At 41.9% G+C, this 25,119-nt stretch overlaps 1 protein-coding gene across 1 annotated transcript in view; it reads right to left on the minus strand.

Moving 5' to 3' along the window:
• ARHGAP42 (Rho GTPase activating protein 42) overlaps window positions 1-25,119 on the minus strand; it is a 531,819-nt gene that overhangs the window by 56,209 nt on the left and 450,491 nt on the right. The window contains exons 9-11 of the mRNA XM_082244686.1: window positions 20,334-20,434; window positions 9,869-9,978; window positions 4,303-4,381 (exon numbers count right to left, since the gene is read on the minus strand). Of these exons, the coding sequence (XP_082100812.1) occupies window positions 4,303-4,381; window positions 9,869-9,978; window positions 20,334-20,434 (290 nt within the window). The remainder of the gene's footprint in view (window positions 1-4,302; window positions 4,382-9,868; window positions 9,979-20,333; window positions 20,435-25,119) is intronic.

Consider the following 25,119-nt stretch of genomic DNA (forward strand, 5'->3'; position numbering starts at 1 on the left):
CAGATTTCTCCCACTCGATTAAAGGGCTCTTATCGAATGTACAGTCTTTTAATAAATACACTATTGTTTTATTACAAGAAAACACACATTCCTTCTAGTAGATAATAGGTCAAACTTGCAAGCCATTCTGAGAAAAATAAGGCTGCTATAGGTGGCTGAGAGTCACAAAACCCATTTCCACCCTACTGTAGAACAGGAGGTGAGACAAAAGTCTCAGAGTTTTTTTCCTCTCACTGCTGGGTTTTCCTTTCATTAATCATACATATATACAGTAGGGAAAATAATTATTTGATCCCCTGCAGATTTCGTAAGTTTGCCCACTTACAAAGAAATTAAGGGTCTATATTTTTTATCATAGGTGTATTTTAAATGATAGAGACAGCGTATTAACCAAAAATCCAGAAAATTAAAAAAAAAAAAAAAAAATCCTATACATTAAGTTGTAGTTCAGTGAGTAAAATAAGTATTTGATCCCCAAGCAAAACAAGACTTAGTACTTGGTGGAGAAACCCTTGTTGGCAAGCACAGAGGTAAGACATTTCTTGTAGTTGGTGACCAGGTTTGCACACATCTCAGAAGGGATTTTGGTTCACTCTTCTCTTCTCTGAATCCTTAAGGTTTCTTGGCTGTCGCATGGCAACACGAAATTTCAGCTCCCTCCATAAATTTTCTACAGGATTAAGGTCTAGAGACTGACTAGGCTACTCCATGACCTTAATGTGCTTCTTCTTGAGCCACTTTTTTGTTGCATTGGTGGTATGTTTTGGGTCATTGTCATGCTGGAGGACCCATCCATGACCCATCTTCAGTGTTTTGGCTGAGGGAAGAAGGTTCTCATCCAAGATTTTACAATACGTGGCCCCATCCATTGGCCCCTCAATGCGGCAAAATCAGCCTGTGCCTTTAGCAGAGAAACATACCCAAAGCATCATGTTTACACCCCTGTGCTTGACTGTAGGGATGGTGTTCTTAGGATCATAGTCAGCATTTTTCCTCCTCCAAACACGGCGAGTCGAGTTAATGTCAAAGAGCTCAATTTTGGTCTCATCTGACCACAGCACTTTCTCCCAATCCTTCTCTAAATCATTTAGATGTTTTTTGGCAAACTTCAGATTGGCCTATACATGTGCCTTCTTGAGGATTGGGACTCGCCGTGTTTGGAGGGGAAAAAAAGGTGACTATGACCCTAAGAACACCATCCCTATAGTCAATTACGGAGGTGGAAACATTATGTTTTGGGGTTGTTTCTCTGCTATACGTACAGGCCGACTTTGCCGTACTGAGGGGCCAATGGATGGCCACGTATTGTAAAATCATGGATTGAAAACAATGGATGAGAACCTTCTTCCCTCAGCCAGAACATTGACGATGGGTCTGGATGGGTGCCCCTGATGATGTCACGTATGCCGAAATGTGTCAGAAGAGCTACGCACACATGCTACCATGCATGATCGGTCAATGTCGGCCATTGTGACTACTGGACAAACAATTGTCACCATCATATACTTCTTTTGAAGCTGCTGAAGTGAGTGTTACTCTTTTTTTGAATAAATTATCTCACCATTATTACGCTATGTGAGCCGTTTTTATTACATGATACCCGGGTCTCCTGAGCTTTCCTTTTGTGCATACGTTGTGGTGTGAGGATGCAATTCATGTATATGTCCCCATGGTGCCATTTGTCCGGCTAAGGAAATGATATCCCAGTGATCTGGATCTTGGTTTATTCATTTAAATAAAGCGAGTGAGACCACCCTTACTAAGGGGTCACATTGCACACGGTAAGCGCAGTGTGAGATCACGAGCTGGTGAAACCACCAATATTTTTCATCACTATTCAAGGAGCTTGGGTTCTTTTTATCACTTTGAAATGCTTCAATGGGATTTTATTTATAGTATATGGACATTCATATGTTCACAATATCATTTATTTATAGAGATACCACAGGATACCTTCAGAGGTCTAGTGGTGTCCATACATTGATGGGTCAGGGATTTTTTGGCAGCAAAAAGGGCACCTACTCAATTTTAGGTGGGTGGTCATAAAGTTTTGGCTGATCTATGTATCTGTCTAACAGTCACCCTCTCCGACCAAAAGAGCCCACACCCCCACTCCTTCCCTGGACCAACGCCCCTCTTTTTCTTCCCCCAACCCCCTCCCTCCTTTATCACCCAAATTCCTTCTTTTTTTGCTTTGTTTTTCTACTATTACTCCCCACTGTCTTCTATCTGTCCATACACTGCCCACTTACCCCACCTTGCCATTCACCCTCCTGACATGTGAAAAGCTTATTTACCTAGGTATGGTGATAAACCATCATAATACCCCAACGAATCCTGACATTGTGCCAATTCTCGGGCCCTCCCACCTAGCTGTCATACTTTCTATTAACCCATTTAGGAGATTATATAGATATGTGCTTCATACTAGGACTATATTTTTATTTCTGATCTCATACCTGAATTGTGTACTATTTATACCAAAATCTCAGCTGACATATATTTATTTCTCTGAATTTTCTTGCACTCTCTGTACCAATCTGTTTGATCATCTCCTGTTCTAAACTTTAATTAAAAAATAGATATTATGGAAAATCCTTCTGTTCATTAACTTGTAAATAACCAGCAATTATAAAACTGACCCCAAGAAATACAACATATGGGAAACAAAAAAAAAAAAATGTAATAATAAAAAAAATACTGTATATACATGGACAGAAAATTATAGAACGGATAAAAATGCACTTATATTATAAATGTATAATCAGTATTTGTATATCTGTGTTTATAAAGGGGCTCTGACAAACTTGTCTTTGCCTTCCTGCCCCAGAAACAGCGTTGGGGCATTGGTGTTCTGAAAAATTGGAAGGAGAAAATTTCACTGAATTATGCCTACCCAGATACTGCCATATCAGATACTTCCTCCTGCCAGCCTGGATGCCTGTCCTATGTTCAACGCCAGTGAACAGCATAAAAAAAATGATAGCATGGTCCATGGGGTAATTTTATCATAATGCTTAGTGGCAATTAAATCAATTATCTTTTAATGATCAAAATCAATGTCCTTTAAAAAAGTACAACATAACACATAGAAGCCAACACTGAATAGTTAGCAAGTGTGTGTCCACTGTAGTGAAGGACAGGTCCCTCAAAGCTACACATCACTGCAAATCCACTAATATAGAATGCGGCAATCTCGGCATGGGCTTTAGTCAGGCCATGCTCTGCTTACGGAGCTTAATCATGGGGATCGCCATGATTAAGCTCCAGGGGCAGAGCAAAATGTGTTAGGGTCATGGCTGGAACCCAGGCTGAGACTGTCAGATACCTCTCCAATAATAAATTTGCAGTGATGTGCAGCTCGAGGGACCTCTGCTTCACTATATGCTGATGTTTGGAGCTGAGAAGAGCTCCGTTCCCGGCGGGACCTCGCAGCAGTTGGCGATTGATTGGGATCCTCTAGGTGCCTGAGCGGCACCTACATGTGTGCAAGGGTGTGTCCATTGCCACACTATTGCATGCTAAAAGGTTTCCCTTCTTAGCAGCTTGGGAGATATGTACTCATGGTATTGGATAGTGTGGTGAGTGGTTAGAACCTCTGTCATTGCTCTTTGTGTTCCCGCTAGGGGGATTCCCTATTTTTATTTGCCCAGGTGACCATTGTTATCAGAAAGTAATAGAAAATCCTATTCCTATCTCTTTATAGGTATATAGACTTAAGTAGAATCCTGACTTCATAACTCTTGGGGCCTCCAGACGAGATGTATTTATTGGGGTTGGCCCAGCTGCTATGGCCATCACAAAATCAAATATCGATTTCACACTCCTCAACTGAGTCTCCATTAAATCTTGGATAAATAAATTCTATATATTTTACTCCTATGTGTCATTCTACATGATATAGTACGGTACCACCTGAAAAATTCCATTTAGCCCTCAAACAATTTTTCCATTCTACTCTAACCTGTTCTGTCTTTTTCTTGGAGGTATTCCTCCTACTGCACTTTAGGTCGACAGGCTCTACCACCTGGGTCTGTCTTCCTCTTCTTCTTTTGGGGGGGATTACCACCATTCAAAAGATGAGTCTCTATAATGTTTAATGGATATATATTTGAGGAACTAGCTGTGAGACGGTAACACTCTTAATATGGTCTTGTAGACACAAATTACTGTAGAAAATTTCCCCACAATTCACAATTTCTATATATAAGCTGTCAAAGGATTCAACATTCTGGTGCCTTCAAACAATTAACACATTTGTTTGGTAGAGTTGGCCTGAAGTTTTTAAAAAAAGGTTCTTACTGGCTCTTTTCCATCCATTGCTTCAAGCCATTGTTTTCTGTTGGCCTCAGACAAAGCCTGAAGTGTAATAATCCCCTGTCTGTAGGAAAAAATACAAACAATTATTAGGAGATGAAAGGATGAGAAAAAAATAGTTGCATACAAATAAATACGTATGCAACATACATTCAACAGGAGGTCAGCCATCTGTTATATCCCTCATCTCTCTCGTTACGGTCTTTCAGCAGAGGTTCCTAAAACAGGAGGTTCTACAGAGATGTACGGAGATCAGACGGATTTGTGCAAATCTGATCTTTCCCATGAATTTTGATGTCCCCGTCCTACTGAATGTGTGAATGCAAAATGATCCGATCCTGAGAGAATCACATAATGGAGGAATCCAGGCAATCAATGCTCCTGGAGTTCATAATTATGTGTATATAAGGCAAATCTGTATGCATGTATATAAAATATTTATTTGTTAAAAGAAATATCAGCCTGTATTCGCTTTGTGCAGTAATTTAAATAAATCTTTACCTGTTAAAAAAAAAAAATATATATATATATATATATATATATATATACATACAAACCCGATTCCAAAAAAGACACTGTACAAATTGTGAATAAAAACAGAATGAAATGATGTGGAGGTTTCAAATTTCAATATTTTATTCAGAATACAACCTAGATGACATATCAGATGTTTAAACTGAGAAAATGTTTCATTTTAAGGGAAAAATACGTTGATTTTAAATTTCATGGCATCAACACATCTCAAAAAAGTTGGGACAAGGTCATGTTTATCACTGTGTGGCATCCCCTCTTCTTTTTATAACAGTCTGCAAACATCTGGGGACTGAGGAGACAAGTTACTCAAGTTTAGGAATAGGAATGTTGTCCCATTCTTGTGTAATACAGGCTTCTAGTTGCTCAACTGTCTTAGGTCTTCTTTGTCGCATCTTCCTCTTTATGATGTGCCAAATGTTTTCTATGGGTGAAATATCTGGACTGCAGGCTGGCCATTTCAGTACCCGAATCCTTCTTCTACACAGCCATGATGTTGTAATCGATGCAGTATGTGGTCTGGCATTGTCATGTTGGAAAATGCAAGGTCTTCCCTGAAAGAGACGACGTCTGGATGGGAGCATATGTTGTTCTAGAACTTGGATATACCTTTCAGCATTGATGGTGCCTTTCCAGATGTGTAATCTGCCCATGCCACACGCATTTATGCAACCCCATACCATCAGACATGCAGGCTTCTGAACTGGGCGCTGAGAACAACTTGGGTTGTCCTTGTCCTCTTTAGTCCGGATGACATGGCGTCCCAGTTTTCCAAAAAGAACCTCAAGTTTTCATTCGTCTGACCACAGAACAGTTTTCCACTTTGCCACAGACCATTTTAAATGAGCCTTGGCCCAGAGAAAACGCCTGCGCTTCTGGATTATGTTTAGATATGGCTTCTTTTTTGGCCAATAGAGTTTTAGCTGGCAACAGTGAATGGCACGGTGGATTGTGTTCACCGACAATGTTTTCTGGAAGTATTCCTTAGCCCATGTTGTGATTTCCATTACAGTAACATTCCTGTATGTGATGCAGTGCCGTCTAAGGGCCCGAAGATCACGGGCATCCAGTATGGTTTTCCGGCCTTGACCCTTACGCACAGAGATTGTTCCAGATTCTCTGAATCTTTGGATGATATTATGCACTGTAGATGATGATAACGTCAAACTCTTTGCAAATTTTTCTCTGAGAAACTCCTTTCTGATATTGCTCCACTATTTTTCGCTGCAGCATTGGGGGAATTGGTGATCCTCTGCCCATCTTGCCTTGAGGGACACTGCCACTCTGAGAGGCTCTTTTTATACTCAATCATGTTGCCAATTGACCTAATAATTTGCAAATTGGTCCTCCAGCTGTTCCTTATATGTACATTTAACTTTTCCCGCCTCTTATTGTTACCTGTCCCAACTTTTTTGGAATGTGTAGCTCTCATGAAATCCAAAATGAGCCAATATTTGGCATGACATTTCAAAATGTCTCACTTTCAACATTTGATATGTTATCTATATTATATTGTGAATAAAATATACGTTTATGAGATTTATAAATGAGTCCATTCCTTTTTTGGAATTGGGTTTGTATATATATATAAATCTATCTATATCTATATATCTATCTATATCTATCTATCTATATCTATATATCTATCTATATCTATATATCTATCTATCTATCTATCTATCTATCTATCTATCTATCTATCTATCTATCTATCTATCTATCTATCTATCTATCTATCTATCTATCTATCTATCTATCTATCTATCTATCTATCTATCTATCTATCTATCTATATCTCTATATCTCTCTCTCTCTCTCTCTATATATATATATATATATTAAAATCTCCCATCCTGGCAAATACAACAAAGAACACAAAAAATGACAAAAAATATTGTTCAAAACACACCAATTGAATTTCTTTACTGGAATTCATACTTAACTTGCCATTTAAGTGTAACACAATTATCTTTTTAATGCTGCAACTGTTAAATGAGTTAAATACAGAGATATATGAATTTTAATCTGGCCATTCCTCCTCATCACATCACCATAAAGGAGGTTAGAACCTTAAAAAGTATTAAACCCAAAAACAAAAAATGAACATATTGCAAATGACCAATGCCTAAATGTGATGTCTGCAATCATTTTCTTTTTTTAATTTAATTTTTTTTTTCAACTGGAGATCTGGCCAGTACTTTTCCCGTTTAGGGTATCCCCACTGTACTGGACAAGTAAAGGATACACCTTTAGCCAGCAGCTTTGTTAGTTTGTAGAGATGGTAGCGTTGACTGACAAATGAAAGCCAAACTCCAGCTAACACTTTATAAGCAGTTATAGCAACAGGTTTTTTTCTTCCTTTTTGGGATAAATGTTTTACATAAATGAACAAAAGCCGATTAATGTAAGCACCCCTGTCAGTGTCAAATTCTTTGCCTCAACCTTCTAACTGCTATGTTAGCTGGACAGCTTTGTCTGTTAAAATAAGTTGAACCATAACTATTAACTTAATAACTTAACATTAATAATAATAACTTAATAACTTAACATAACTATTAACTTAATAAATTAACTTACATAACTATTGCTTGAAAAGATCTATTAACAATGTACTTTTATATTGATGTTACAAATGTTTTTTTTTTTGTACTTAAGGCTCCGTTCACATCTAGGCGTTTTGGGGCGTTTTTGGGGCGTTTTTCTGCTCTAGGATCAGCTCTCAAAACGCCCAACAAGACAAATCCTATTAATTTCAATGGCCCCTGTTCACATCTGAGCGTTTTGACGCTGTATACAAAACGCCCAACGCTCAAAAAAGTACATGAGCTTCTTTTTGGGCAGATTACAGGCGTTTTCCATTGATCTCTATTCAATCTAAAAACGCCTGCACAAAAATCGCGGTAAAAATCGCGGTAAAATCGCGGTAAAAAACGCCGCAAAAATCGCGGTAAAATCGCGGTAAAAAACGCGCGAAAAACGCTACGCTCAGGTGTGAATGTAGCCTGAATATACTTTCAATAAACGTTTATAATCAAAAAAATAAATAAATAAATAAGTTGAACCATAACAGACTTATTAGCTGGATAACTAAGTAAAAAATAAAGCAAAATAGCCAAAAAAAAAAAGGAACACTGTAATACAGCCATCACTTTTAACTGCAATATAATAAATTTTTCGCTTTGGGTCTAATACGGTAAGGCCCATTTTTACACAGGGGAGATCTGATTTGTTCAGCAGGGGATCTGTCCCCCGATCCCCTGCTGAGCAGAGTGGGGGAATGACAGATCCATGTCCGCTCAGTTTATACAGAACGGACACGAACAGAGTCTGCTCAGCTCTATGGGCGGTCGGTGTATATGGACTGGCTATCCGTTTACATCAGACTACTTCCAATCCGATCTGCCTACATGGAGGAGGATGGATTCCCTTCTGTTTGTTTTTAGCAGACCGGATTGGATCCCAGGTAGGCGCCAACAAGTCTGTTTACGCCCACTGGGTCCATAAAGATTAATGGACCTTCCGATCAGGTCTGCCTGAAAAACTGACAAGTGGACCTGATCGGAACAGTCATATGAAAAGGTCCTTAACCACCACTTGACCACTGCAGCAGATCGGCAGGTTCCCACGATTTGCCCTACCTGTACGGCACCTCGCGGGAGCGATCATGGAGGGCACGCGTGCGCCCCTTCGCCAGTGGGGAAGCTGATCTGTGAGGCCAATCAAAATACTGTTATTGGAATTTTTTTTTACCAAAATTATGTAGCAAAATACAAATTATATAGCAGAATGTGAAAAATATTGTTTTTTTTCCGAATTGTCGCTCTTTTTTTGTTTATAGCGCAAAAAAATTAAAATCGCACAGATGATCAAATACCACCAAAAGAAAGCTCTATTTGTGAGAAAAAAAAAAGACATCATTTTTATTTGGGTAAGGGGTAAAATCTTCTGGTCCAGAACTGGTTAAAGTGTATCTAAACCCAAAATCAAAAATGGAATATACCGTATAGACCTGTGAGTATACTGTAGAGACCTATGCAGGATCACAGGTCTTTATGTTCATTTCACAAGTCCCTCCCCCATACAGTTAGAAAAACCTCCCTGAGGCTCACATTTAACCCCCTGATCGCCCCTGGGTTAACCCCTTCCCTGCCAGTGTCATTATTACAGTAACAGTCCATATTTATAGCACTGATTACTGTAGTAATGTCACTGGTCCCCCCAAAAGTGTTAAAAATGTCAGTTAAGGGTCCGATCTGTCCGCCGCAATGTTGCAGTCCCGCTAAAAATCGCAGATCACTGCTATTACTAGAAAATAAATAAATAAATAAATAAAAATTACATATATCTTTCCCCTAGTTTGTAGACACGATAACCTTTGCGCAAACCAATCAAAAGACACTTATTGGGATTTATTTTACCAAAAATATGTAGCAGAATACAAATTGGCCTAAAAGGATGAAAATTTTAGATTTAACATTTTTTTTTTTTTTGTTATGTTATGTTATGGAATGTTATATAGCAGAAAGTGAAAAATATTGTTTTTTTTTTCCAGACACAAAAAATAAGAATCGCACAGGTGATCAAAAGAAAGCTCTATTTGTGGAAAATAAAGGACATCAATTTTATTTAGGTACAGTGTACCACAACTGTGCAATTGTCAGTTAAAGTAACGCAGTGCCGAATCGCAAAAAATGGCCTGGTCATTAAGGGGGCAAATCCTTCCGGTCCAGATTTGGTTAAAAAGAGCAGCTCCCATGATGCAATGTTAGTTTTTCCTGCTCTGATCCTACATGAGCTTTCACGCTAAAAAGGTAGAAGAAAGGCGCAACAACCTAGGTTGTGATGGCGCTGGATCCTGGATATGCATAGCAGATGCTCTCCTATTTTACGAAGGAAGTATAATATGGTATAATATAGTATATATAGTATGATATAAAATGCTTCTCATTAAAGAAAATCCCTCCATTAGAGCAGCGAGTAATCTAAGTACTGACACACTGCATGGAACATTTGTACAAACCTTTCTATGACTTCTATGTCAAAGCAAAACCGCTTGTCTATAGAGTCTGTCTTCCGTCTTATGCACATCTTCAGCTTGAACATCTCTGGAGCGCTGGAGACCAGTCCGTTCTGGTGAAAGGAAAGAAGAACGCATAAACATAGATCTTTGGATAAAATACTTTCTAATTTTGATAGAACATAGAAGTGTTAGAACCTTCATCAGTCCCCACTGGGGAAATTCATCCTACTTATCCTGAGAAAAGTGATAGGAAAGCCAAGGTTGTCAGTGTAACCGGACGTGAAGGAAAATTTTCCAATGGTCACACCTGTTCCAATGGCAAGTAAGAGGGGACTTCACTCTCACTTTGGAAAGATTTCCTCTCACTTCCTGTTGTGTCAAATGTAAAGAAAATACCTCCACTAAGAATACGACCGCCAGGGTACTGACCCCTCCCTACTCTATCCAACACTAGTGCTGCCATTAGATAACACCAATAACAATCATCCTTGCATATGCAGTATATGTGCAATATTACATTTTTCTCCACGCTGTTTCAAGAGTTTTTTTTTTTTTTATTTCAGCTTAGTTTTGAAACGGACAGAGGTAAACTTGAACTCTAGGAGAAACTGACAGCATTTAAATGTAATTGTTGGTTTCCGTGGATATACTGTACAGTACATGTGCATGGGAACACAGAGTAATCTATTTTATATTTAAAAAGTTATCAATGCGTTTAGAAAATGTTAAATGCCTTGCTTCTGTGTACAGTTTGCAAACATATAGGTTAATGAAGCGTCCATAATTGTTTACCATCGATACAGGTGGTCCTTGCTTAAAGCCCAACTTTCAGGTAAAAGTGTCACATCATAAAAAACTATCAATAAATGGTGTATTTTATGCTGTTCATACTCATTCAGTCACTATGAGATTTGTTTTTGATATTATGCAAAAAACCTGGTTGATCCTGCTGCTCTCTATCGCCACCTTCTGTCCATGTCCCCAATGCAGCTAGGGATTTTGCAGAGCAATGTTGGCAGCTCTGCACATGCTCAGTTTTCAGTGAGTTTCTATGATGAGCATTTCCTCCCTATCACATCTGAGCAGCCCTTGTGACTATGAAGTCACACATGGGCGTATACACAGTGGTAAAATGACAGCCCACTCCCTCCCTCATCCTCCATGCCAACTAATCAGCTAAACACAATGGGCGTGGGATATTACATGTAGATTGATGGAGGCTTTACCTCCTTTTTCTGGAGGGGCATCAATGTAGATTGATGGAGGCTTCACCTCCTTTTTCTGGAGGGGCATGACATAGCCTGTAAATGGCAGAAATCCGCCCACACCATGTTATTGCCTAAAATAATGAAGATCTGATTTCAAATGTATCTTTGTATGACATTTTAAAACAGTTTATTGATATTTATTTATTTTTTACTCTGTATCACAAAGGCCGTTTTTTTATTTTGATCATCTGACCAGCAGCAGACGACTAGAAGCTCCTCCTGCTTATGTTTCCCTGCAGACAGGCTGAGAAAGATCTGGGTCATGTGACAGCTGCATATTGGTTAGGAAAAAGGAACTTCGATATTTTTATCTTAATAAAATAATTACAGTGCCATCATCCATATACAGAAAGAGAAGAAACAATGTAAATTAAACAGTGTGTGTTTAGTATAACCTAAATCAGCTAAATATATTTATGGTTTATTGGCACAAAAAAGTGAGTGTTAAAAAAGCCTTTTATCTGCCAATACTGCAGAGAAGGACCCATGATCTGTATGTGAAAGCAGCGACCTCTCTGCAAAGGTACACTGTGCCCCCTGCTGAGTCAGAGATAGAGATCTTCAGTTGTGTGAGCGCATGAGCTTTGCTGATTGGAGATGTCTTGTGCTTACTCAGGGGGTGTGTTAGACGTTTTTAGAGAGGCCACTGCTTCCAAACAGACAGAATGGGTCCTTCTCTGCAACATTCTGACAGGAGACAGGTTTTTCTATTCAGGCTGTGGCTACTTTCTAAAGAAAACACACTGCAAGACTTTGGACACCTTTTCTATTAAAGCGTGTGGAATGTATTTAGCCAACTTAAACTGAACATCCAATTAGATTCTAACAATACTGCTCAGTGACTTTGTATATACACTCACCGGCCACTTTATTAGGTACACCTGTTCAATTGCTTGGTAACACAAATTGCTAATCAGCCAATCAAATGCCAGCAACTCAATGCATTTAGGCATCTAGATGTGGGGAAAATAACTTGCTGAATTTCAAACCGAGCATCAGAATGGGGAAGAAAGGGGATTTAGGGGACTTTTAACGTGGTATGGTTGCTGGTGCCATACGGACTGGTCTGAGTATTTCAAGAACTGCTAATCTACTGGGATGTTCACAAACAACCATCTCTTGGGTTTACACAGAATGGTCCGAAAAAGAGACAATATCCAGTGAGCGGCTGTTGTGTGGAGGAAGATGCCTTGTTGTCAGAGGTCAGAGGAGAATGGGCAGACTGGTTCGAGATGACAGAAAGGAAACAGTAACTCAAATAACCACTCAATACAACCAAGGTATGCAGACTACCATCTCTGAACGCACAACACATCGCACCTTGAAGCAGATGGGCTGCAGCAGCAGAAGACCACACTGGGTGCCACTCCTATCAGATAAGAACAAGAAACTGAGGCTACAATTTGCACAGGCTCATCAAAATTGGACAATAGAAGATTGGAAAAATGTTGCCTGGTCTGATAAATCTTGATTTCAGCTGTTACATTCAGATGGTAGAGTCAGAATTTGGGATAGACAACATGAATGCATGGATCCATCCTGCCTTGTATCAACGCTTCAGGCTGATGGTGTAATGGCATGGGGGATATTTTCTTGGCACATTTTGGGCCTCTTAGTATCAACTGAGCATCGTTTAAACGCCATGGCCTACCTGAGTATTGTTGCTGACCATGTTCATCCCTTTATGACTACAGTGTACCCATCAGTGGTGGCCTGTCGATAGGGGGCGCGGGGGCGCCACCCCCCACTCTGTGGCCAGTAAAAAAAGAAGATTAAAAAAAAAAATGTCCATTTTCAGCTCACTAGGGGCGCCGGACCTAGTGGTGGGTATGGGGGGGGGTGGGGTTTTCCACCCCACGTGCGGCGGGCAGAGGCGCCGATTGGCTGCCTTCTGGGGGTCATCGGGGCGCAGAGCAATGTGCCCCGACACTCCCCACTTTACTGATGTCCTGGCTGTGATTGGTCCAGACTCCAGCCTGGACCAATCACAGGAGGACATCCCGGGACGTGACACGTGGGGACGGTGCACCACCCCGGTGTCACGTGATCACCTTCCGTTCCCGCCCACCGGCTCAGAGAGAGGAGAGCGAGAGCCGCGTGAGGACTCGACTGACTGAGGCGAGAGAGTCGGAAGTAAAGTTTGTTAGCAGTCGCAGAAGAAGTCTAGAGGAGTGAGTGACCACCTCAAGTGACACTGTCGGACAGCCGCTGAGAACGTTCTTAGTCCCAGACTCCCCACACACTTCTTCACAGACAGTCCGGACTCCGCAGACTCCGCACTGCAGGCAGGCCACAGGCGCAGAGCCAGCCCAGAGACACTACTCCCGCAGGCCGCAGACGCAGACAGACCCGCACTCAGCAGCAGCAGTGAGCCGGTAAGTGATGCCTGGGGGGGGCCCGGCCCGCACACTGTCCCAGTCTGGTGCTTTGAAGGGGGCACGCACGCACGCTGGTCTTTCTCTGCATTGATGGGGAGGGGGGGGGGCGTGCCAGGCAGACAAGCTGGTGGTCACTGCCGGTCAGGTCACACAAATTTGCCATTGATGATGGGGACACGGCAAGCTGGTGGTCACTCAGTCTGCATTGATGATCATGGGGGCACGGCAAGCTGGTGGTCAGTCTGCATTGATGATCATGGGGGCACAGCAAGCTGGTGGTCAGTCTGCATTGATGATCATGGGGGCACAGCAAGCTGGTGGTCAGTCTGCATTGATGATCATGGGGGCACAGCAAGCTGGTGGTCAGTCTGCATTGATATCATGGGGGCACAGCAAGATGGTGGTCAGTCTGCACTGATGATCATGGGGGCACGGCAAGCTGGTGGTCAGTCTGCATTGATGATCATGGGGGCACGGCAAGCTGGTGGTCAGTCTGCATTGATGATCATGGGGGCACGGCAAGCTGGTGGTCAGTCTGCATTGATGATCATGGGGGCACAGCAAGCTGGTGGTCAGTCTGCATTGATAATCATGGGGGCACAGCAAGCTGGTGGTCAGTTTGCATTGATGATCATGGGGGCACGGAAATCTGGTGGTCAGTCTACATTGATGATCATGGGGGCACAGCAAGCTGGTGGTCAGTCTGCATTGATGATCATGGGGGCACAGCAAGCTGGTGGTCAGTCAAAGTCACGCAATTTTTTACCGCGTTTTGCCGCACATTTTTCTTTTTGCGCCCCCCCAAAACTTTTGAGCACCAGCCGCCACTGGTACCCATCTTCTGATGGCTACTTCCAGCGGGATAATTCACCATGTCACAAAGCTCAAATCATCTCACCACTGGTTTCATGAACATGACAATGAGGTCACTGTACTCCAATGGCCCCCACAGTCACCAGAGCTCAATCCAATAGAGCATTGTTGCGATGTGGTGAAATGGGGGATTGGCATCATGGACGTGCAGCCGACAAATCTTCAGCAACTTCGGGATCCTATCATGTCAATATGGACCAAAATCTCTGAGGAATGTTTCCAACACCTTGTTGAATCTATGCCATGTAGAATTAGGCAGTTCTGAAGGTAAAAGGGGGTCCAAGCCGGTATTAACAAGGTGTACCTAATAAAGTGGCCGGTGAGTGTGTATTCCTTTAGTAGTATCTGACTATCATGGATTCTATGGGTCGGCAATATTGGAACTATGTCTGATAGATTTGAAAGCCTTTTCCATAGAATTCTCTCATTTAATTTTTTTACAGGTAAGTCAACAGGTCTTTCCTCAAGCCCCCTTCCCAAATTGCAGAATATAGTCATATATGTGCATAGCAAATCTGAACACACATAAGGCCAACAAGGATATTTTTTTTGGTTAATTGATTCCACAGAAGTCAACTAACCAACAAAAATTATGGAGGGTGTGTGTGGGAACCCATCAAAAAATCTATGCAGATAGTATCCTTGCCAGGGTCGGCGCTACCTATAGGCAAAGTAGGCACCAGCTTAGAGCGCACATCAGTGGGGGATTGCGCCTGCCCCCCTCTCTTCTTCCCTCTCTCTCCCCCCCCCCCAGCGCCTATCACATTTGGAGCAGCATACCTTCAATCCCAATAGTCCTAAGTCGACAGGTGTACGGCCGCAATGAGAGCGAGTGTGAGTCCATGAATGGAGCTGTCAAATCGAAGCTCTGATGTTGGGGATGGGCGGGGCTAATATGCGGAGCCATCTATTTAGCCAGAGTTTACACTTTGGTGGATGGGAAAGAAGGTGGCAGGGGGTAATTCAGGTTGATTATACACAGCTGTGGGTGTACATGCAGTAGTTGATCCTGCCCTCTGCCACCTTCTTCCCTGCCCACCAATGTATAAACTTTGGCTGTTTTGTCTATGCAGGGGACAAAGGGGCAAAGCCCCGAATATCAGCCCCGCCCTTCTCGACATCAGAGCTTCGCTTTGACAGCTCCACTCACAGACTCACACTCGCTCATTGCGGCTGTACAACCCGCTGGCTTGCCGACCAATCTCTGGCTGTGCTGGATAGAGGTTTACACTGCTGCATGTCCTGCTATAGGCTGCTCTCATTTATTATCCATGATCCATCTGATGCCGCCATTCTTCCCTCAGCTTCTGTATGCTGCTGATCAAGATTTAAGGATGTAAGTGTACTATGTTTAATTAATTGGTGTCTTTGCAGTTTAACAAATTCCTGAACCTTGCACCCTGTACAACGCATTCAGTCCTGAACCTTGCACCATGTACAACGCATTCCTGAATCTTGCACCCTGTACTATGCATTCCTGAACCTTTCACCCTGTACCACACATTCCTGAACCTTGCACCCTGTACACCACTTTCCTGAACCTTGCACCATGTACAATGCATTCCTGAACCTGCACTCTGCACAATGCACTTCTGAACCTTGCACTCTGTATGAAACACACTCCTGAACCTTGCATCTTGTACGAAATGCACTCCTGAACTGTGCATCCTGTACGAAACGCACTCCTGAACCTTGCAGCCTGTATGAAATGCACTCCTGAATCTTGCACCCTGTAGAATGCATTCCTGAACCTTGAAACCCTATACAATGCATTCCTGAACCTTCCACCCTGTAGAATGCATTCCTGAACCTTGTACTCTGTACAACGCATTCCTGCACCTTGTACTCTGTACGAAATGCACTCCTGAACCTTGCACCCTGTACGAAACGCACTCCTGAATCTTGCACCTTGTAGAATGCATTCCTGAACCTTGCACCCTGTACAATGCATTCCTGAAACTTGTACTCTGTACAAAACACACTCCTGAACCTTGTACCCTGTATAATACAGTTCTGAACCTTGCACGCTGTATGAAATGCACCCCTGAACCTTGCACCCTATACAACGCATTTATGAACCTTGCACTCTGTATGAATCCTCCCACAGTAAGCATACCACACTCATGGGCAGGGCAAAGGGGGTGGAGTCAGAGACAGAGGCAAGGGGGGCGGCAAAAAGGGGTTTCGCCTAGGGTGTCCAAAATCCTTGCAGAGCCCTGATCTTGTCCAAAATTTGAACCAAAGACCCCAATGCTGCAAAGCATAAATTCTAACAACTAAACTGATCTTTGCTCCCTGTTATTTGCACAAGCCTATCTGCCCATTTGCCCTATTTGCTTTAAACAGGCGATGCATGTAGCAGCCTGTTGATAGTTGACCTTTCTTAAACTGGCCTTTTAATATTAAAATGTAAATAAGGCATTAAAGCTTTTTTTTTTGCATTATGCATTTTGTTAGTTTTAGTATTCACAGGATATAACACACACAACTCATGCAGATGTGATTTATTCACTCAATATCACATTTTATCTCACTTTACTGCTAATCTACACACACAATTAGTCTGTTTAATGTTATTCTTTACTGCCGCACCGAGACGCTAATAGGAATTATAGATAGCGGAGAAAAGATATGACTGTGTTTTATGTACCCAATTCCAGGTCTTTTTTATTCAGCGACTTGCTAAATTTAATAAATGATTAATCAATGAATTAATTAGATCACCAAAGGATTAAACAGATACTTTTTACTGAGCAATTTCACATAACGCACATAGTGCTGTTTTATTTACCAAAGAGCCTGTATTGTGAAAAGTGAAGAATAATTTTTAAAAAAGTAACAGCTCCCTTGGTGTGATACAGGGGCTTTGCCACTAGGTGGCAACCCTTTCCATTTTACTGCCCTTAAACATTTCACTGCTGGCATTTCTCCATTGTTTTATGCATATTTTGTAACACACATTTTTTTAACCTGAAAATAAACTTAAAACCCCAAACATTATACATTTTCAGAAAAAGGAGGAACCACAGAATAAAAACACGGATGTTTTTATGTTGCATGATATTATTGCAAATGATGTCTATATTTTCAGTAAAAAATACTAAGAAAATAATTTTGAGCACACAAACACAAAAACATTTCTGTCAATTATCAAAGAGACGGTCAAGTAAGTAGACACTACATATATCAAGACTTAAAATGTTATCTGGCTGTGAACGCTAACAAACTAAAGTACCCCAAATTTTAACAGAGATGGTGCTATAAAACCTTTACAACTCATAAATTGAGAGCTAATTGCAAAGAATTGCCCAAGTTTTATTCCTCTTACTACTGTGTGTGTGGTGATACCAAATATATGTATCGCAATCTTCATTTATGTGTGACCATACATTTGTGAAGGAAACTTCCGGTGCCACCCAAGTGTCCCATCTCCAGCTCTGGTGGCTTACACAAAGATGGTTCTAGCGTGGAAAAAACCCTTTCTGGCTCGATGCATGCAGTCAAAAGAAAGAAAAGACCCAAACGCCGCACACCAACAAGAACTGAATGTACTATGAATGAAAGAGGCTTAATACCAGCTCATAACTAAGCCCTGGGGGCAGGGCGACACGCGTCAGGGTGTGGCCTAGGCGGAGCACAGCTGAAGCCGCTTTCATTCATAGTACATTCAGGTCTTGTTGGTGTGCAGCCACTGAGTCTTTTCTTTGACTTTATTTATGTGTGCGCTGTAAGTGCATTTGCGTTCACACTTCTGTGCATGCAGGCACAGGGTAGCTTTACATTTTTTTCAAAATGTATTTTAATTTGTTTGAATTTTTAAACAAGAACAGGTGTGCAGGCAAAGAGGCAAGGGGAACCAAAAAAAAACAGCCACAAGTCGCCTATGTGATCCAATTTCTCTTTAATGAGTCATCAGAGGTCTTTTTTGGCCTGCTGGTTGTCACATGGAGTTCACTGGGCAGTTGTACAGCTGCCTGATCACTTTCGTGCAACCCTGATACATATGTCCCTATGCACTGGTGGGGATGTGTGTACCAGAGGTGCATGGAAGCGATCAGGCGGCTGTACCACTGCACGATCGACTCCATCTGACAGCTGATAGATGGTTTGTCATATTTATACACATTGTAGCAGTTACGAGTTTGTGTAATCAAATGATTACTATTGCCTTTTCATATAAATATACCCTGCCACTGCCGCTTGGCTTCCCTCCAGATGAAGCCACGTGCGTTGGTGGCGTAACACGTAGAGGTTGAACCTGGTGGCTCAACCTCTACGTGTTACATTTTACATTTTAATATAAGCTTGTTTTATACCTAATAAATGTGACTGATTTTTATTAAGTGAGTTCTGTGAGGTGCATTGAACTTAATAACCCAGGTACTGCACTATTGGAGGCTGTTTTTTTCTGTTTGTTGCCTATGACCTATGTGTAAGCTGTGTGGAGCCATCTTGGAGAGGGAATTCCATTGTTCCGAAAGGAACCTGAAAACCTGAGTTTGGTCCATCAGATTGATCTGCTTTGTTGACTCTTAGGGGTCTATAATGGAGGTGAGGCAGTGCAATCACATATTTTAGTATTGATTTATTGCGGATGTGGTAACACATTTGGTGATTGCAGCAGCTGCACCTTGCAATTTCCTAATTTCTATCACTAGGTGGCAGCGTGCTACTACCACATTTATATACGAGTGTGTGTAGCCCACCCAGCTTTATTATTTATTGCATTGGCCTTTTTTTTGCATTATATGTTTTTTTTTATAGAATTAATTTGCACTGGCACTATATATATATATATATATATATATATATATATATATATATATATATATATATATATATAAGACACCTACCTATTTAGTAAATTTTTTGTCACTAGTTACTATTTTTACCCTGATTTAGAGGCAGTGCGATCACATATTTTAGTATTGATTGATTGCGGATGTGGTAACACATTTGGTGATTGCAGCAGCTGCACCCTGTAATTTCCTAATTTCTATCACTAGGTGGCAGCGTACTACTACCACATTTATATACGAGTGTGTGTAGCCCCCCATTGACATATGCCATATGTTGGTGCAGCTAGCAGGTTAAAGTATCCATGAGATCCAATTTGAGAATGTTAATCAAAAATCCTAATAGGATTGTTGATTGTCACTCTAAACAAGCTGCTAGCAGGTTTTAGCAAGTTTCTTTGCTAAAAGTACTAGCAGATCTGCTCAAAGCCTGCCATATACACCATTACAGTACAGGCTGGAGTCCATGTGAACAAGGCTGCATATACAGGGGAAAGGCGACATATCGCCTCCCAGCTGCCTGTCAACTGTTCTCTCCATCTGCAGATCCACTGCAGATCACTTACAGAGGTGCGGCAAGGGCTGCTACCTGTCTGAATGAGGCCTAACCCTCAGTGCAGGCCACATCTGACAAAAACAGACCTAAAATCAAATGACATATTAAAGTGTATTTCCACTTTCACAGCCAAATTGGGATAACACCTACTTAATATTTGTTGCATGTCCCCATACACATAGCATAGCTTTATAAAATGTTTGTAAATTGCTGCTTATCTTTTAACTTGCTCAATGGAAACCTAAGAAGAATACAGCGGCTGCTTTTACTGACTACCTTCTAAAAATATGCTTTGTCCTGCTGTCTTTACCTGGAATACTTTCTAAGCCATTGAGACCGGAAGCAACATGTAGCTAAGGAAAGTCCGAGTGGAATTAGAATCCTGATTTATATACTGACTCTGGGTTACTGGCTCAGAAAATACTCAAGGTCCTGGATCAAAATGACACCCGGGAGACTAACATTTCCAGAGGGAGAGGTCAGCGGTTGGTAAGCCTTCTACATTACAGGCCTGCTTTACATTGATTGTCTTCTGCGCTGTTTGGGTTTATGATGGAACCTCAGTTTTTCACAACAAAGGAAGCCATTACTTACCACTTTTCCTCCTGATTTGGTTTCTGATACACTCATAGTAAATGTTTTGCTGCTTTTGTCATAAGTACAGTAATGCCGCGTCCATGTAAATCCGAGAGGTCCTATATAAAATAAAAAATAAAAAAGGTAGAAGAAGTGTCACATCACGCTGTTCTGATGATTTGTAGATTTTACTGTATATGCAGATGTTGCTGTTAGTGCAAGGATATGTCATACCTGCCAACATATTTGTGCAAGCCCCCAGGACACTGTCACCTCTACCCATAGCCCATGATAACCCACTCTCCCAGCGGTTACAATATCCATTTGGGGAACCACATACTTGCCGCCGCAATCCCCTCAACTAATAAGCTTTTAGGAGTTACTGCGCATGCTTGTAGGCAGGTGCAGTCTATTTTCTCCACCACAGCGGCAGTGCAGAGATAGGGAAGTCAGGAGGAACATGTTTCCTCTATGGTTTTCTGGGTCACTGGGGTAGTGATCCAGTTGGATGCTGACAGCTCATGTGACTCTGGTGGCCATCTTGGGTCAGGCAGAGTCTGTTTAAGACCCTGGCTCCTTGGTTTGGCACCCTTTTAGCGTGTGGATAGTTTAGGGACAGGTTATCCATCTGTCAGGGACTGTATAAGTTGTAGGGAAAGGTTGCAGATGAGCAGGGAAAGTGTGGGGTTCCACATCTCTTCCTGAAAACCTACCCACCTGTGCTTGGACCAGCCGGATTGACTTTCCCCCCCTCCAGATCGCTACACGCTGTCTTCATCCGTAAGTGTCCCCAGTTGGGCGGGCTTGTTGTGAACAGTTTTTCCTTGACTTCAATACAAGCTATTTCAATAACATCTGGACTGAGTGTGTGTTATTGCCACCACACCACGCTACACCCACCCACATGCTGAGTAACTCAAATAAGGATGATGCTGTAATCATAGGACACAGCTTAAAACATAGCATCGTAGACAAAGAGCACCTAGATGTAGGAACATTCAAGCAAACCTGGGATGGTTGGCATCTATGACATCTTAGCTTGTGAAATGCAGGACCTCCGTGCTTGATATGTTTTTACTGAGCTCTGTTCACTGCTCAATGAATGGGCCTAAACTAGTAGTACACCCACCTAGAACCTAGAGCGGCGGTTGTCAACCTGTGGGCTAAAGGGGGGCCCAAATGTGGCACCTAACAGCACCAAAGGGCCGCACATAATATTCAATATATTAAATGCTTGAGAGGACCGTCAGAGACTGCAGACCTAATAGTGGAAATGATGGTCAGACAGTGTGGAAATGTTACATTCTTGGCTGGGGATATGCTGCAGAAGACAATATGAAACTGGGGACATGTTACATGTGGCTAGTAGAGATCAATGCTATTACCCTAATCAGTCTTCCCACTACAGACTGCTATGGTCTGAGGGCCACACATTATATACCAAAGGGTCTGCATGAGGCCCCCAGGGATCAATGGAAATCATTTAAAGAAAGAAAAAAATACTCCCTAATTCCCTAATGCACACACTCGATATGGATAAGAGAATTTTCTCAACTGAGGTATTTTATACACTGAATACACTGATCAGCACTGCCGGTATAGCCTGCAGTGTTGATCGAGTGGGGAACATCCGGCAGGTTTTGTTCTTCAGAAGTTGATTGGTTCCATATATGGATCAGTCCCTGCTTAGCCAGCCAAACTTCAGTCCATGTATTGCCAGCTTTATTGTCTTAAACTAGCTTTGCAACTTTGGCATGTTTTAGTAAAAACCTCTGCAATTACTTAAGCTGGCTATACACTCTACAATCTAATTGTACAACATCCTTTAGACCACCATTGACTATGCAGTACAAGGACATGCCTAATTAAATACAATTGGAATGGATTGTTATGGTTTGTCCTTATAATACATAGCTTTGGTAAACCGAAAGTACATTGTACAGATATTGAACAATCATATTGTATAGTGCAGGGTCAGCCTTAATATATCGAGGAGAATTGCAACTTATTTTTACAGGAACACTGGGCCTTCATTTGGTGGTAAAGGTTAATAGATGTCTCCGAATTTTATTTGAATTATCAACTTTAACCTTGATCCTGACCTGACCTAGATGAACCCCTGATCTAGCAATATTATCTTACAACCCATGTGGCTGCTCTGCAAGACAGAACCTCGGATTGAGTCATAAGCCAGGAGCACCAGGACTGATTTTTGTGTGATAATTGCAATATATTGTTTCAAGGAATTATTTTTAAAGAATAATTATTCACGTTGTACATACTGTTTTTCGTTATCATCACTATTTGTTTAAAAGGTCAAGAGTTTTTTGGTAACACCAACACTTGTTTATGATGACAACACTGCAGCGCACCAGACTTTTTTCACTAATATTATCTTTATTTTATTTTTTTATTTTTTTATTTTGTTGGCATACAGTTCTGTGCAAAGGTTTTAGGTAGGTGTGAAAAATGCTATACATTAAGAATGCTTCCATATAGAAGTGTTGATAGTTTATTTTTTATCAGTTAACAAAATGGAAAGTAAATGAACAGAAGAGTAATCCAAATCAAATCAATATTTGGTGTGATCACCCTTTGCCTTCAAGCCAGCATCTGTTCTTCTAGGTACAGTTGCACACAGTTTTTTAAGGAATTCAGCGGGTAGGTTGTTCCAAACATCTTGGAGAACTAACTACAGATCTTCTTTGGATTTAGGCTGCCTTTAATTCTTCTGTCTCTTCATGTAATCCCAGACAGACTCCATGATGGTGAGATTAGGGTTCTGTGGGGGCCAAACCATCACTTTCAGAGCTCCTTGTTCTTCTTTACGTTGACAGAGGCATAACTAGAACCTTCAGGGCCCAGTGCAAGAAACCATGAAGGGCCTCCCTGACTCCCCCCCCCCCCACCTTCCATCCAAGCCCCTGGCTTCCAGTTCCTGGAGGGCATCCATGGACATCCTTCCAGGACCCTGCCTCCTCAGTAAATGCCTCCTCAGCAGGACTCTGTGCTGAGAGTTTCTCTCTCTCATACAGTCCAGAGCCTGCACTGACAGTACCCCCTCCCTTGCACAGATTAGAGAGGCTGAGATGCTCTCAGCTCAGAGCCCTGCAGCCAGCAACCCCGCTGGGGCCCCCCTGAAAGTGGCAAAACGCCAGGGCCAGGTCGTAAGTGTGACCCTGGTAATTTCCGCCACTGTGCTGATAGTTCCTAATGACATTGGCTGTATGTTTGTGGTCTAAACTTACAAGGAACCTCCACAATGCTTAAATGTAGACACTCATTATTGTATTTTAATTTTTTGACTTATCAGTCCAAAGCAACTGCTGCCATTTTTCTGCACCACAGTTTCTATTTATTCATGCATAGTTGAGTCGCTTAGCCTTGTTTCCACAATTCTTCCATGAAGACCACTTCTGGCCAGTCTTCTCCAAACAGTAGATGGGTACACCTAGGTCCCACTGATTTCTGCCAGTTCAGATGCTGAACATCTTCCAATGTCGAAGGGAAGCATGGTGTGGTTTTCATCTGCTGTATTATTTCCCTGGCCAACCACTGCATCTATGATCCTCAACATTGCCCGTTTTCTTGTGCTTCCTCAAAAAAGCTTGAACAGTATATCTTGAAAGCCCAGTTTGCTTTGAAATCTTTGCTGGGAGAGACCTTGCTGATGCAGTATAACTGCCTTGTATCTTGTTGCTGTGCTCAGTTTTGCCATGGTGTATGACCTGTGAAGTGAAACTGTCTTCCACAACCTCACCTTAGTAGTAGAGTTTGGGTCCTTTCACGCGAGCGGTGCGCTCGGCGGACTCCATTTTGCTCATCGGGGATCGATCCGTCAATCCCCGCTGAGTAGGCGGATGACAGCTCTGTCTCCGCTTACTTTTCAGAGACGGAGCTGTCAGAGCCCCGCTCTCCTCTATGGGAGATCGGATGAAAACGGACCGCCTGTCCGCTTTCATCCTCTCCTTTCCAATCCAATCCTCCAGACGGATGGAAAATAGGGTTTCCATCCATCCAGATTTCACAGACGGGATCGTATCAGAGAGCAGCAGGTGCCAGCGGACATGTCTCCACTGACATCCGCTGCTCCATAGAGATACATGAAGCATCAGATCAGGTCCGACTGAAAAACTGACAGGCGGACCGGATCGGAAAGCCCGTGTGAAAGGGGCCTTTGGCTGTTCCTCACCCATTTTTAAGCCTCCTACACAGCTGTTTCTGTTTTGGTTAATGACTGTGTTTCAACCTGCATATAAAATTGATGATCATTAGTACTTGCTTGGTGTAATTGGGTAATCATTACCTGATAAAAAAACCTAAAAAACCCTGACTTTGTGCAAGTGTGTGGGTATAAGAATCGGTGCTGGTTTGAAGCCAAAAGGTAGTCACACCAAATATTGATTTGATTTAGATTTTTCTTCTGTTTGCTTACTTTGCATTTTGTAAATTGATACATTTTTGCACATCACTGTACTTCTCTTCTAGCAAAAAGAAAAGATACAATGTTTCTTATTCTCCATTCAAAAGGAGAAAGAACACAGGGCAGGTTGTATTGTTACTGATCACTGTAATTGTACGTTTTAATTTCAGAAACCGCGGCTGTCCATGAATATATAGAGAATGTGCGGCATGTGGGCATTAAAGTCCACCCTCTTTCCCACCGCACATATCTGACATGTACATAGCTAGAGCTGAAATAGCCTTTAACCACTTGCCGAATGTCTAACGACGATTTACGTCGGCAATCAGCCCCTCACAGGCAAATCGGTGTAGGTCTACGTCGCTAGCCTGTGAGGCTCTA

Source organism: Pelophylax lessonae (genome assembly GCF_965119305.1).
Source record: "Pelophylax lessonae genome assembly, chromosome: 2".
NCBI lineage: Eukaryota > Metazoa > Chordata > Amphibia > Anura > Ranidae > Pelophylax > Pelophylax lessonae.